At 32.0% G+C, this 14,085-nt stretch overlaps 2 protein-coding genes across 2 annotated transcripts; both read left to right on the top strand.

Moving 5' to 3' along the window:
- Positions 1-235: 235 nt before the first annotated feature.
- On the top strand, positions 236-3,644 carry LOC112762548 (receptor-like protein 6). Its single transcript, XM_025808422.3, has one exon. It carries the CDS (start codon positions 424-426, stop codon positions 3,424-3,426), a length of 3,003 nt encoding a protein of 1,000 aa, XP_025664207.1. The 5' UTR covers positions 236-423; the 3' UTR covers positions 3,427-3,644.
- A 5,918-nt stretch (positions 3,645-9,562) lies between these two features.
- LOC112766873 (receptor-like protein 6) lies at positions 9,563-13,778 on the top strand. The gene is made up of 2 exons (XM_025812771.3): positions 9,563-12,817; positions 13,421-13,778. The coding sequence occupies exon 1, from the start codon at positions 9,758-9,760 to the stop codon at positions 12,749-12,751; it is 2,994 nt and encodes a 997-aa protein (XP_025668556.1). The 5' UTR covers positions 9,563-9,757; the 3' UTR covers positions 12,752-12,817; positions 13,421-13,778.
- The last annotated feature ends 307 nt before the right edge of the window (positions 13,779-14,085 follow it).

Raw genomic sequence — 14,085 nt, 5'->3', positions numbered from 1 at the left:
ATAGTTTTTCATAATAAAACTCATTAAAGAGTTGCTTTTGTTTTGATTTCAGGCGATTTGCATTATTATTACCCTGTGTTTTAGCTTACAAATACATAATAGATCATGCATAACAAAATTTACGATTTCGGCCATGTAAAGTTATCAACTGGAGCGTACACACGATCTGATCTTTGAAATATATATATATATATATATATATATATAGATCATGTATGCCCTTAAGATCAAACTGGAGCGTACACACGTTGTGGAAAAATGCGAATAGCCAGTACCACACACTACACGATCAAACTATGTTTCAAGCATATTCCACGTGCTGGCTGATGTATATAAATTTGCATTGATGAGTTGCATTGGATGCCATGCACCACTCACATGCATATACATTAAAAATCTAAACATTATTATTGTGACATCATAATGATGAGGTGTTTTACTCTCACGTTGCTTCTTCTTCTTCTTGTTGATACTCCATCTTCCACTTGTTCATCGGTGTTGCCACTATGCAACCGCCATGACAACTCAAACCTACTCCAATTCAAGAACTCATTTGCCATCAAACCTTCATCGTACAATGATTGGGCGTGCTCCTCTTCTTATTCCAACAGCAACAAGACAGCGTCGTGGAACAATGGTACGGATTGTTGCGAGTGGGATGGTGTCACGTGCGACACCACATCAGGTCACGTGATTGGGCTTGACCTGAGTTGCAGCATGCTTCAAGGTGAGTTTCATCCGAACAGCACACTCTTCCATCTGACGCATCTTCAACAACTCAACCTTGCCTTCAATCACTTCTCCGACTCTCCAATATATCCCGGAATCGGTAATCTTGTGAGTCTCACCCATCTCAATCTATCCACTTCAGCATTGGGTGGTGATATTCCGTCCACAATCTCACACTTGTCTAAATTACTCTCGCTTGATTTCTCGTATAATGATGAACTGACACTTGATGAATCCACATGGAGCAAACTCATTGGTAACACCACTAACTTGAATGAGCTACTTCTAGATTACGTAGACATGTCTTCCCTTAGAGAAACTTCATTGTCTTTGCTCATGAATTTCTCATCCTCTTTGCTGTCCTTGACACTTTCTGACACTGGATTGCATGGAAAATTTCCAACTGGCGTACTTGGTTTTCCTAATCTTGAAGAACTAAGTTTGTTACTGAATGAAGAGCTGAAAGGTGAACTTCCAAAGTCCAATTGGAGCACTCCTCTAACCATCTTGGATCTCTCTTACACAGTATTCTCAGGAGAAATACCTGATTCCATAGGCCACCTGAAGTCTCTTAACCAACTACGGCTACAGTTTTGCCGATTTGATGGATTAATTCCTGTGTCTTTGTGGAACCTCACTCAACTAACAGACTTGGACCTTTCAGGAAATAGACTTCATGGTGAGATTCCATCTTTGCTTTCAAACCTCAAACATCTCACCTACTTAGCTCTTAGTGATAATACGTTCAGTGGTCACATCCCAGATGTGTTCGACAACTTCACTAAATTAGATACCTTGCTACTTTCTTTTAACAGTCTAGGAGGTCAAGTACCGCCATCATTGTTTCGTCTAACCCAACTTTCTGTTTTAGATTTGTCATATAATAGCTTAGAAGGCCCAATCCCAGGTAAAGATACTAAACTCTCAAAAATAAAGTACCTATTTTTGGGTAATAATTTATTAAATGGGACAATTCCAAATTGGTGTTATTCTTCGCCTTCATTGACAAATCTAGATCTTGGGCACAACAACCTCGTAGGACTGATAGGGGAATTCTCGACTTATTCTCTGAATTCGTTGGTTCTCTCTAATAACAAATTTCAAGGTAGTTTTCCAAATTCAATATTTAAATTGAAAAATCTTAACACTTTGGATTTATCTTCAGTTAATTTGAGTGGTCATGTAGATTTTCGCCAACTTTCAAAGCTCAAATCTTTACTTTCTCTTGATCTATCTCACAATAATTTTCTCTCTATTAACCTTGACGACAATGTTGACTATTTTTTACCTAACCTTACTAGGTTTCGTTTATCCTCGTGTAAGATTACAAAATTTCCTAGATTCCTAGGAAGCATTCAAGATCTAAAAGTACTAGACCTTTCTGATAACCAAATTGAAGGGGTGATTCCCAAATGGTTTAATGATAAGCTCTTGTACAAATGGAAGAACATGGAGTTCATTGACCTCAGTTTCAACAGGCTGCAAGGAAATATTCCAATTCCATCATATGGCACTTATTATTTCTCTGTTTCAAAGAACAACTTTACAGGAGGCATTTCTTCAACAATATGCAATGCAAGCTCCCTCAATATGCTAATCCTGTCTCACAACAATTTGAATGGCAAGATTCCGCAATGTTTAGGAACCATTCCTTTGCTCCAGGTTTTGGATTTGCAAATCAACAACTTTTATGGAAGCATACCTGGAAACTTCTCCAAGAAGAATGCTTTTGAGACTATAAAGTTGAATGGCAACCAATTAGAGGGACCAATACCACAATCGTTGGCTCATTGCACAAATCTGGAAGTTCTAGACCTGAGTGACAATAACATACAAGATGTATTTCCCAGTAGGCTAGAAGCTCTTCAGGAATTACAGGTACTCAGTTTACGAAATAACAAATTTTATGGTACCATTACTTGTTTGAGTATGAAGCACCCATTTCCAAAGTTGAGAATTTTTGATGTGTCTAATAACAAGTTTAGTGGCCCTTTGCCAATGCAATACTTTCAAGAGTTTCAAGGAATGATGGCTCGGAATGATAATACTCAAACTGGTGGTTTGGAGTATATGAGCACTGTTGCTAATACGACCAGTGTACCATATAATGACTCTGTTGTGATCATTATGAAAGGTGAAATGATAGAAATGTCAAGGATATTAACTATCTTCACAACCATAGACTTGTCAAATAACTTATTTGAAGGAAAAATCCCACAAATTCTTGGAGAATTGAATTCTCTCAAAGGGCTTAACCTTTCACACAACAAAATCAGTGGTATCATTCCACAAACTTTGGGAAATTTGACAAGTTTGGAATGGTTAGACCTCTCACGGAACCAATTGAAAGGTGAGATTCCTATGGCTTTGATAAATTTGAATTTTCTATCTGTCTTGAACCTTTCTAAAAATCAATTGGAGGGAATGATACCAACGGGAAAACAGTTCAATACATTCCAAAATGATTCCTACAAAAATAATCCAATGCTTTGTGGATTCCCTTTGTCAAAGTCATGCGGCAATGATGAAGAACAACCACCTTCAGTGTTTCCTGAGGCAACAGAATCATTATTTGGGTGGAAGTCAGTTACAGTGGGATATGGATGCGGAGTGGTATTTGGAATGTTCCTTGGAAAGTTGTTCATCAAGACTGCGAAACCCTTGTGGCTTGCCAGACTTCTTTGTCGCTATACTTAACAAAACCTGCACAGGAGATCAGAGGCCATGCAAAGCATCATGTTTTTCCTTCTTTTCTCTGTCATGGGAATTTTCACGTTTGTGGAATAAAGTGTGTTAGATATCAAGCTTGTAATTTATCCATGCATACATCATTATAGCTTCATCAAGATGTACCACCACTCTTGCATTGAAATGAATGCCAAGAATGAAATGAATTGAGTTATTTAGTAAAGAAACTCTATTCCTCCTACTTGATCCTAAAGCTACTTGATCCTAATGATAAAATAATTTATTTTTAGTAAAAAATAGTGAATTTTTTCACTAAAAATAGCAAATCAAATAAAAAAATTCACTATTTTTTACTAAAATATTATTTTATTATTCATGAATTTTAGAAGGGATGAAGATAAAAAAAATTAGTCTTAGTTTATATATTTTAGTACTCTGTGAATACTCCCTCTTTGATTTGCTATTTAGTTTCATTTTAATAATAAATATAAATAAAAAATTATTACATGCATATTTATATTTTTATTTTATTCATCAAAATTATGATGCTATCACTATTATTTATCCAATCAATCAACTATAAAATACAAATAGTTTTTATTTTTTGGCATAAAACAACAAAGTTGCACAAATAAAAAAATTCATTTAGCTAAATCTCAAATGCAAATCAGCAGCAAAGAACACAACCAATGTTTCAAACTCTTCTAGTATCTCTTGTATGGTTGATATAAATAAAAGAGAATGAAGTGATTGTTAAGGAGAAAAATATATGATTTAGTAAATTTTTGGCTAAAAAAATTATTTTATTATTTATAAATTGTAAAAGAGATGAGAATAAAAAAAATAGTCTTGATTTATATAATTTAATACTTTGAGTATTGTATTTTTTTAATACTATCCTCCACATCCATTTGTGAATAAAACTCTACCTCTCTACATTTGGCCCCTCCATGGTTTATATAGGGAGTCTATTGACACATACTAAACGTAAACCGCTATAGGCACCAGCGGTTTACGCACGCACACCAACCTACATAAACCGCTGCTGGCAGCAGCGGTTTATGACCAACCAAAAATACACATAATCCGCGACTGGTACTAGCGGTTTCTGTGCAATTGTAAACCACTACTGGCAGTAGCGGTTTATATAAAATAGTGAAACAATGTATTTACGTATCTGTTTTTGAAACAATGTATTTACGTAAAATTGGGGTTGAAACAATTTAAAAACGTAAATTGTCCTAATATAATTATAGATATAACATTAACAAATATTTAAATAAAAGGGTAAACCAATATAGTTACCAGTGCATTTGTTAATTTTTGCAAATTGGAGAAATAAGTATGTATTTGGTTGCTTAGTGATTACGTAGATAATTAAATAATTGGGTTGCAAATTGATCCTACAGTGTACACTTTATTTTTTTCTCATTTTTAAATAAAAGTGAAAATTAAGAGCGAGAAATAAGTAGTAATATCTCATGAAAAGGATAAAAATTTTTGTATATGAATAGAAAATTGTTACAAATAAAATCTCGTTGTGAAATATTAAAATTTCACATACTGCAAATCCTAAAGATTATCGACCACAATGTAATGGCCACTTCTCTCTGTTTTTGACCATGATATAAGCTCTCATTTTTCGATCAAGGGACCAATAATATCTAATTAAAAAAAAGAATAAATTAAAAATATCAAATTAAAGACAAATAAATAAATAATATAATAAATTACTTATAAATTAAAGAGATTTTATCAATTTATTTTATACTAAACTATAAAACAAACAATATATTAATAAAAAATATACCTTTAAAAAAATCATAATACAATTTCAAACATTTGCATAAATTAAATGTTAAAATTTATGTTATCGATAAAATGATGCTATTATATAATTTTTTGGCAGCAACAATAAAGCCTTGTCTCACTAAGTGGGGTTGACTATATGAATCAAACGACGCTATATATTGAACTCTATTATGTATCATATCTACAGAGAGACCATTTACATCTTGACAAAAATTAAAATTAAAAAAAATTGTGTAGGTTAATACAAATTAACTACGTACCAAATAAGTTAGGCTGTTCTATACGTGACTCCTTCTTAAAAGTTATTCTACACACGTGTACAGTTGGAAGATAAATTCTGCTTGATTCCTCAATCACAAAATTTGAGAAGACATAGATCCTCTCCTCGATTACTTCATTCTCAAATATCTTTGCCAAATAACTCTTGATTGAATAATAAGTTTTATCACACTGTAAAACAAATTAAATATAAAAGCTATTAACATTTATAAAATTATTAAAAATATTTATAAACTGGACCTAACATTACTTAAAAAAATCATAAAAAATAATCAACTAACCTTATCATTTATTAGAACCATTTCTATGAAAGCCGTCTTACTCTTACCAAATTTGGATGAGACTTTTTATAACTTTATAATTCTTATCTTTATTTTCCAAACTTATAATTATCACATTTGTTAATTACTTTTTTATTTTCTAATTATGAATATTTTTCTTTGAGTCTACAATCATTCAATGATTTTATTATTCCATTAATACCATTATAAGCGTAATAATCTTCATAAATTATAGTAATTTTTATTTATATATATGCATATATTAATTGTTTAGTTAATAGTTTTCTTATTTTTAGAATATATTTATTTTGTTAAATAATTTTAAATATTTTCTTATTTAGTTTATACATATATATTAATTATACACAAATATATTTAAGTCGCATATATTAATTATTTTTTAATTATAATTACTTTTTTTTAGCCTACCATCATTTAATAATTTTTTTATTCTTTATTATTAATATTATCGTATATGTAATCTTCGTAAATTACAGTATTTTCTTTATTTATGCATACGTATATATTAATTTTGTTAAATAATTTTAAATATTTTTTTGTTTATGCATACATATATATTAATTATACATAAAATATTTAAATCATATATATTAATAATTATTTTTTTGATATGATTATTTTATTTTATATATATGTATATATGATTATTTTTTATTCTACAATCTTCTAATAATATTTTATTTTTTATATCCATGTATAATTGTATGTTCTCCAGCAATCCCTATTCATACGCATGATTAACAATTTTTTTTAAATAGTGATGTTTTAATTTTTTTTTTTTTCACGTATCTTCATATGTTAGTAAGAAAAGAAAATCATGTATTTTGATTCTTTTTCTTTTACCACGCTTTAATCTTAATTAATTAATCTTATATCCACACAATATAATTAAACTTTTATCATTCTAATCTATTGATAAATTATACTACTCTTAATAATTATATTACTAATTTGAAATACAAAAAAAAAAAAAAGATGATACATATATCTAAGAAAAAAATAAACTTAAAAATTAGGAAAAAAAAGAAATTTTATATTAAAAATTTTAAAAATAATATATCTAAGAAGAATAGCCGTGATATATAAATTGAAGCAATAGTTTAAATTTCTCTAAACTAATTTAATTAAATACCAATATTAGAACTAAATTACTTAAATAATATTTAATCTATTATAGTACTTAGACACGTATAGATTAAAGTTATTCTCGTAACGACAACCAACTGAAACAACATCATAAGTTCAAATATTTAGAATTCATGCAAATTCAGACCATCCCTGTATTAAATAAACTTCATCATCCGCTATCCATGCAATGCGGCAAGGTATATAACTGCACCGAGAAACTAAACTGACCTTTATTCCCCTCAATGGCATTGCATTGATGCAAAAGAAAGCTGGTAATTTAAAAAAAAATCACAATATGTTATAAAATTATTTTAATTACGAAAAGCTTAAAATAAGAAAATTTGAATATATTACCATTCATTGAAATTGCATCTACGAGTTTGACGCGAATTCCCCAAAATTGAACTTAAATTGAGGAAATTCAATCTCATTATGTGTTTCACTTCGAAGATTTCCGAGAAAACGTAGAAAGTATGGAGGGGATGGAACTTGAACTTGGCCTACAAAATTTCGTGAAAACAATTCCTCAATAAAAAATTGAGCTCCTCCCAAGAAAACTAACTTTACCCACATTTCATTAAATTAGTCATAATATGTGAGTAAATTCAACCATCATTCGATAAAATAGAGTTTACTGCCCCTTCGTTGGATGCTTAGTTGCATATAATTAGAACCCGAATCAATGAATACAACTTGAAATGGTATTTGATGGATGTGGTGCATTGTAAATGATTACAAAAGATAATCGCATTGGAATAATACAACTTGAGATGGTATTTGGTTGAAGTCTGGACAGAGATTGCATGGAGTTTGTGACAAGAGTCGTCCCCTTTAGAAAACCAAGCTCCGTCAACCACACTATCCAACCACTGTCAGCAACAATATGTGGAGGTCTTTCAGCAACCTTGTCAGTAACACTGTCAGCACGTCGCTCCAACTTTGAGAGGTCAACGATCACTTCAAGGGGACGACTCTTGCTCTACTAGGATTTTCTAGTAATTACCATAGTAACACAGGGGGCTTATATGGAAACCCCAATGTCACGTTTCCTTATTTAATCGAAACGCAATGTCTCAAACCCAATAAACGATGTAGTTTTATGTCTCTAAAGGGAGATAGATCGACTCATGTCCATTCCCTAACGGCTAACGTGGAATTTAATAGAGTGATAACCTCCAACTCAGCAACGTTAACTAACACGTAGGTAATTTTTGTCTGTTTTGATCAAGGAAAATAACGGAAAGACTGGGACGTCTCATGAAAGTATGGGACAGAGACCGATTTGTCTCTTTTTTTTTTTAGACAAGGGTTGTGATGTCCATAAAAAAAAAGAACAAAGACCGGGTTGGGTGTTCACCTTTTAAAATTTTAATTAGATGGTAAGAAAGAGTTAGACATGTTCAAGAGTTCAACTCTTCTTATCACTACGTCTGAAGAGTCTTTAATTTGTTCAATTGGCATGTTATTGGTGGTCCAACTCTCACTTGTTGAGTATCCATGAAAAAAATTTGTTACTTTGATTAAGATAAGTGTGATAGAAAATTTGAAAGAAATTGAAAAAATTAAAAATAAAAATATTATTTTATATTAATTATTATTTTTTTAAAGTAAAAGAACTCAATACAATAAGGTGGACCCACAAAGTACAAAGTTAACGTACAAAAAATCTTACAAATAAAAAAAAGAACTCAATCCACAGTTATTTTTTGTATTGTCATCAATAATTATTAGGTTCAACACTATTTTATTATGTATAATTCATAAACAATTTTTCAATAACATCCGTTATCCTTACTTTTTGATGGGAATGGATCCTCTCTATTGTTTAAAAAAATTGAGAATGTAAAGTGTGATTTTTAGCCTTTTATTACTTTTTTTATATTTAATTTTAATCCTACTTATAAAAATAATGGTAAAAGATCACTTTACTCTCTCAATTATAAAAAAAAAAAATTGACAGAATCTATTTTCTTTTTTATTCCTGAATAATTTGTTATTTTTTTCATCCATGTATTTCAGAAAACAGAAAAAAAAAAATCTAATTAACCACTTTTTTCTTTCTTCCTTCCTTACAAATACTCCTAACCAATTTTTAAAATGTTGTTTAATTAACCTGAAATAGTCCATAGGCATTGGTTATCACTCTTAATTAGCTTGTTGCTTCCTCATGCTCCGTAGTCCATATCATGCAACTTTCCCTAATTATGACATAACTTATTCAACGCGCTTTGTGGAAAATTAGTGTCCAGAATAATATTTCAAAAATCAAAATATTATCTTGAGTCTTGACTGGGAATTAAAGAAACCCTTGTGGTCTAGTCACCAAAAAAAAAAAAGAAACCCTTGTGGTCTGACTTGTCAGACTTCTATGTAGTCATGCATATCATAGAAGAATATAATGACTTATTACTTATTTAGCTTCATGATCTGTAATGTGAACTTTTTGTTTATGGACTAAAGTGTATGATATAATTTGTTAACAAACAGCATTTGAGTGAGTGATCAGTGATTTATTTCAAGTTGTCATGAAGATAGTATAATATAATAATAAAAAATTTATTTATATGTTAAAAGTAGTCACTAAAATCAATCACACAGTTACCATAATACCATGTATATTTATGTATAAATATTTGTATATTTCATATTTCAACATATATTTTATATTAAAAGTTGATTATATATATATATATATATATATATGCCCGTAAGATAAATATAGGGTAACCTAATTCTGAACATCAAAGATCCAAGTTACATCAGTTGAGTCCTTACATATACATTAAAAATCTAGACATTATTATTGTGACATCATAATAATGAGGTGTTTTACTCTCTCGTTGCTTCTTCTTCTTCTTCTTCATACTTCATCTTCCACTTGTTCATCGGTGTTGCCACTATGCAACCACCATGACAACTCAAACCTGCTCCAATTCAAGAACTCATTTGCCATCAAACCTTCATCGTACAATCATTGGGCGTGCTCCTCTTCTTATTCCAACAAGACAGCGTCGTGGAACAATGGTACGGATTGTTGCGAGTGGGACGGTGTCACGTGCGACACCACATCAGGTCACGTGATTGGGCTTGACCTGAGTTGCAGCATGCTTGAAGGCCAGTTTCATCCCAACAGCACACTCTTCCATCTCACGCATCTTCAACAACTCAACCTTGCCTTCAATTACTTCTCCAACTCTCCAATATATTCTGGAATTGGTAATCTTGTGAGTCTCACCCATCTCAATCTATCATCCTCATCATTTGGCAGTTATATTCCGTCCACAATCTCACACTTGTCTAAATTACTCTCACTTCATCTCTCGTATAATGATGACCTGGCACTTGATGAATCCACATGGAACAAACTCATTGGTAACACCACTAACTTGGAAGAGCTGGTTCTAGATGGCGTAGACATGTCTTCTATCAGAGATGCATCATTGTCTTTGCTAATGAATTTGTCATCCTCTTTGTTGATCCTGAGTCTTGATGAGACTAGATTGCATGGAAAATTTCCAACTCGTATACTTGGTTTAACTAATCTTGAAGAACTAAGTTTGATTGGCAATGAAGAGCTGAAAGGTGAACTTCCAAAGTCCAATTGGAGCACTCCTCTAAGGATCTTGGACCTCTCTTGGACAGCTTTCTCGGAAGAAATACCTGATTCCATTTCCCATTTGAAGTCTCTTAACCAACTAAGGCTAGAGTCTTGCCAATTTGATGGATTGGTACCTCTTTCTTTGTGGAACCTCACTCAACTAACTGAGTTGGGCCTTGCAGAAAACACACTTCATGGTGAAATCCCATCTTTGCTTTCAAACCTCAAACATCTCACCGTCTTAGATCTTAGTGCTAATAATTTCAATGGTCATATCCCAGATGTGTTCCACAACCTCACCAAATTAGAATCTTTGTCACTTGATTCTAACAGTCTAGGAGGCCAACTACCACCGTCACTTTTTCGTCTATCCCAACTTTATGGTTTACAATTGTCATATAATAGCTTAGAAGGCCCAATTCCAAGTAAAGATACAAAACTCTCAAAAATAAAGTCCCTATTTTTGGATAATAATTTATTAAATGGGACCATTCCAAATTGGTGCTATTCTTCGCCTTCATTGATAAATCTAAATCTTGGGCACAACAACCTCGTAGGACAGATAGGAGAATTCTCGACTTATTCTATGATTTATTTGGCATTCTCTAGTAATAAACTCCAAGGTACTTTTCCAAATTCAATATTTAAATTTGAAAATCTCACCGGTTTGTATTTATCTTCAGTTAATTTGAGTGGTCATGTAGATTTTCACCAACTTTCAAAGCTCAAATCTTTACATTTTCTTGATCTATCTCACAATAATTTTCTCTCTATTAACCTTGACGACAATGTTGACTATTTTTTACCTAACCTTACTATGTTTCGTTTATCCTCGTGTAAGATTACAAAATTTCCTAGATTCCTAGGAAGCATTCAAGATCTGCATGAACTAGACCTTTCTGATAACCAAATTGATGGGGTGATTCCCAAATGGTTTAATGACAATCTCTTGTACAAATGGAAGAGAGCGGACTTTATTGACCTCAGTTTCAACAAGCTGCAGGGAGATCTTCCAATTCCACCAAATGGCACCTATTACTTTTCAGTTTCAAACAACAACTTCACAGGAGGCATTTCTTCAACAATATGCAATGCAAGCTCCCTCAATGTGCTAATCCTGTCTCACAACAATTTGACTGGCAATATTCCACAATGTTTGGGATCCTTTCCTTCGCTCCTGGTTTTGGATTTGCAAATCAACAACTTTTATGGAAGCATTCCTGGAAACTTCTCCAAGAATAATGATTTTGAGACTATAAAGTTGAATGGCAACCAATTCGAGGGACCAATACCACAATCGTTGGCTCATTGCACAAAACTGCAAGTTCTAGACCTTGGTGACAATAACATAGAAGATGTATTTCCCAGTAGGCTAGAAGCTCTTCAGGAACTACAGGTACTCAGTTTACGAAATAACAAATTTTATGGTACCATCACTTGTTTGAGTAAGAAGCACCCATTTCCAAAGTTGAGAATTTTTGATGTGTCTAATAACAAGTTTAGTGGCCCTTTGCCAATGCATTACTTTCAAGAGTTTCAAGGAATGATGACTCGGAATGATAATACTCAAACTGGCGGTTTGGAGTATATGGGTACCAATGCTAGTACGACCATTGTACCATATAATGACTCTGTTGTGATCATTATGAAAGGTCAAATGATAGAAATATCAAGGATATTAACTATTTTCACAACCATAGACTTGTCAAATAACTTGTTTGAAGGAAAAATCCCACAAATTCTTGGAGAATTGAATTCTCTCAAAGGGCTTAATCTTTCACACAACAAAATTAGTGGTATCATTCCACAAACTTTATGTAATTTGACGAATTTGGAATGGTTAGACCTCTCATGGAACCAATTGAAAGGTGAGATTCCTAAGGCTTTGACAAATTTGAATTTTCTATCTGTCTTGAACCTTTCTAAAAATCAATTGGAGGGAATGATACCAACAGGAGAACAGTTCAATACATTCCAAAATGATTCCTACAAAGATAATCCAATGCTTTGTGGATTCCCTTTGTCAAAGTCATGCGGCAATGATGAAGAACAACCACCTTCAGTGTTTACTGAGGCAAAAGAATCATTATTTGGGTGGAAGTCAGTTGCAGTGGGATATGGATGCGGAGTGGTATTTGGAATGTTCCTTGGAAAGTTGTTCATCAAGACTGCTAAACCCTTGTGGCTTGCCAGACTTATTTGTGGCTATACTTAACAAAACATGCACAGGAAATCAGAGGCCATGTAAAGCATCATGTTTTTCCTTCTTTTCTCTGTCATGGTAATTTTCTGTTTGTGCAATAATGTGTGTTAGTTATCAAGTTTGTGATTTATCCATGCATACATCATTACAGCTTCATCAAGATGTACCACCACTCTTGTAATGAAATGAATGCTAAGAATGAAATGAATTGAGTTATTCAGTAAAGAAACTCTATTCCTCTGTTTTTGTAGCGTGTGTCGAGAGTGAGAGAAAAATGTATAATTATGTTATATGAGTGGTTTATGTTATTATGTGAGTGATATTGATATTAAAGATAATTAACTCATGAAAGCATGTTTTTCATTCTTAACTGGTTCTGTGCTTTTATTAATATACTTTAAACTATAAATCAATTTAAAATAATCGAAACACTCTTGAGAAAGATGTTGGTATACATCTTACCGCATTTGGTAAAAATAATATGAAAAGAAATTGGACCATGAAAAGTAAAAAAATTTCCTTTATGAACAGCGGAATTGAGTGAAATGTAAATATTATAGTTAAATTGTGAAGTGCATTGCAGATGCTTTTATTTTTTTCTAATATAAAAAAATCATGCGCATCTTTTATGCTTCCAAAGTTATCATGAAAATGGCTAATTCATTTTTATGGTGTTCACAGTCTCTGCTGCTGAATTTGAACTTGAGAGGGACATCACAAGAGTGGCAAAATAGAAATGCAAAGAAATAGTAACTCAGATTGTGACTCATAAATTTTCTGTTTTGCTACGGGTTGCCATGATCTTTGGTCTTTGGAGTTTGGATATATAAAATTGTGTGCACTCAATATATGTACGGAATGATGATTTGAACTATCTCTATGGTTATGGAGAATCTGTTCCAAATCATTTTTCATGTGCAAATTCTTAATAGAATACATCATATATATTGCCAGCTTAATTTTTATAACTCATTTTGTGTGCTTTTTGTAAAAATGTTTTTAGCATGCTCTATCTAATATTCTAATGCAAGATCCCTCATCCAAAATATGCCATCTCTATTAATGAATAGACTATACATGAGTCACCTATATATTATTTCAACTTATGAATTAAATATAAGAAAACTATTATATATTGATCTGTTGCTTTGTTTTGATTTGAAATAATTTGTCATAGCTTGCTTGAGTTATTATATAGCTTACTAATGTATTAGAGAATATATACTCGTATATTCAAACGTCAATCATACCAAAATGTACAACACACGATCCTTTTAGAATTTTAAATTTGCCAAATGGGTTAAAATGTTGTTTTCGAATAAGCTCACTTTATGTAGATGGTACAA

The sequence above is a fragment of the Arachis hypogaea genome, chromosome 17 (genome assembly GCF_003086295.3).
Source record: "Arachis hypogaea cultivar Tifrunner chromosome 17, arahy.Tifrunner.gnm2.J5K5, whole genome shotgun sequence".
In the NCBI taxonomy this organism is placed as follows: Eukaryota; Viridiplantae; Streptophyta; class Magnoliopsida; order Fabales; family Fabaceae; genus Arachis; species Arachis hypogaea.
This window is presented reverse-complemented; position numbering and strand designations above follow the sequence as displayed.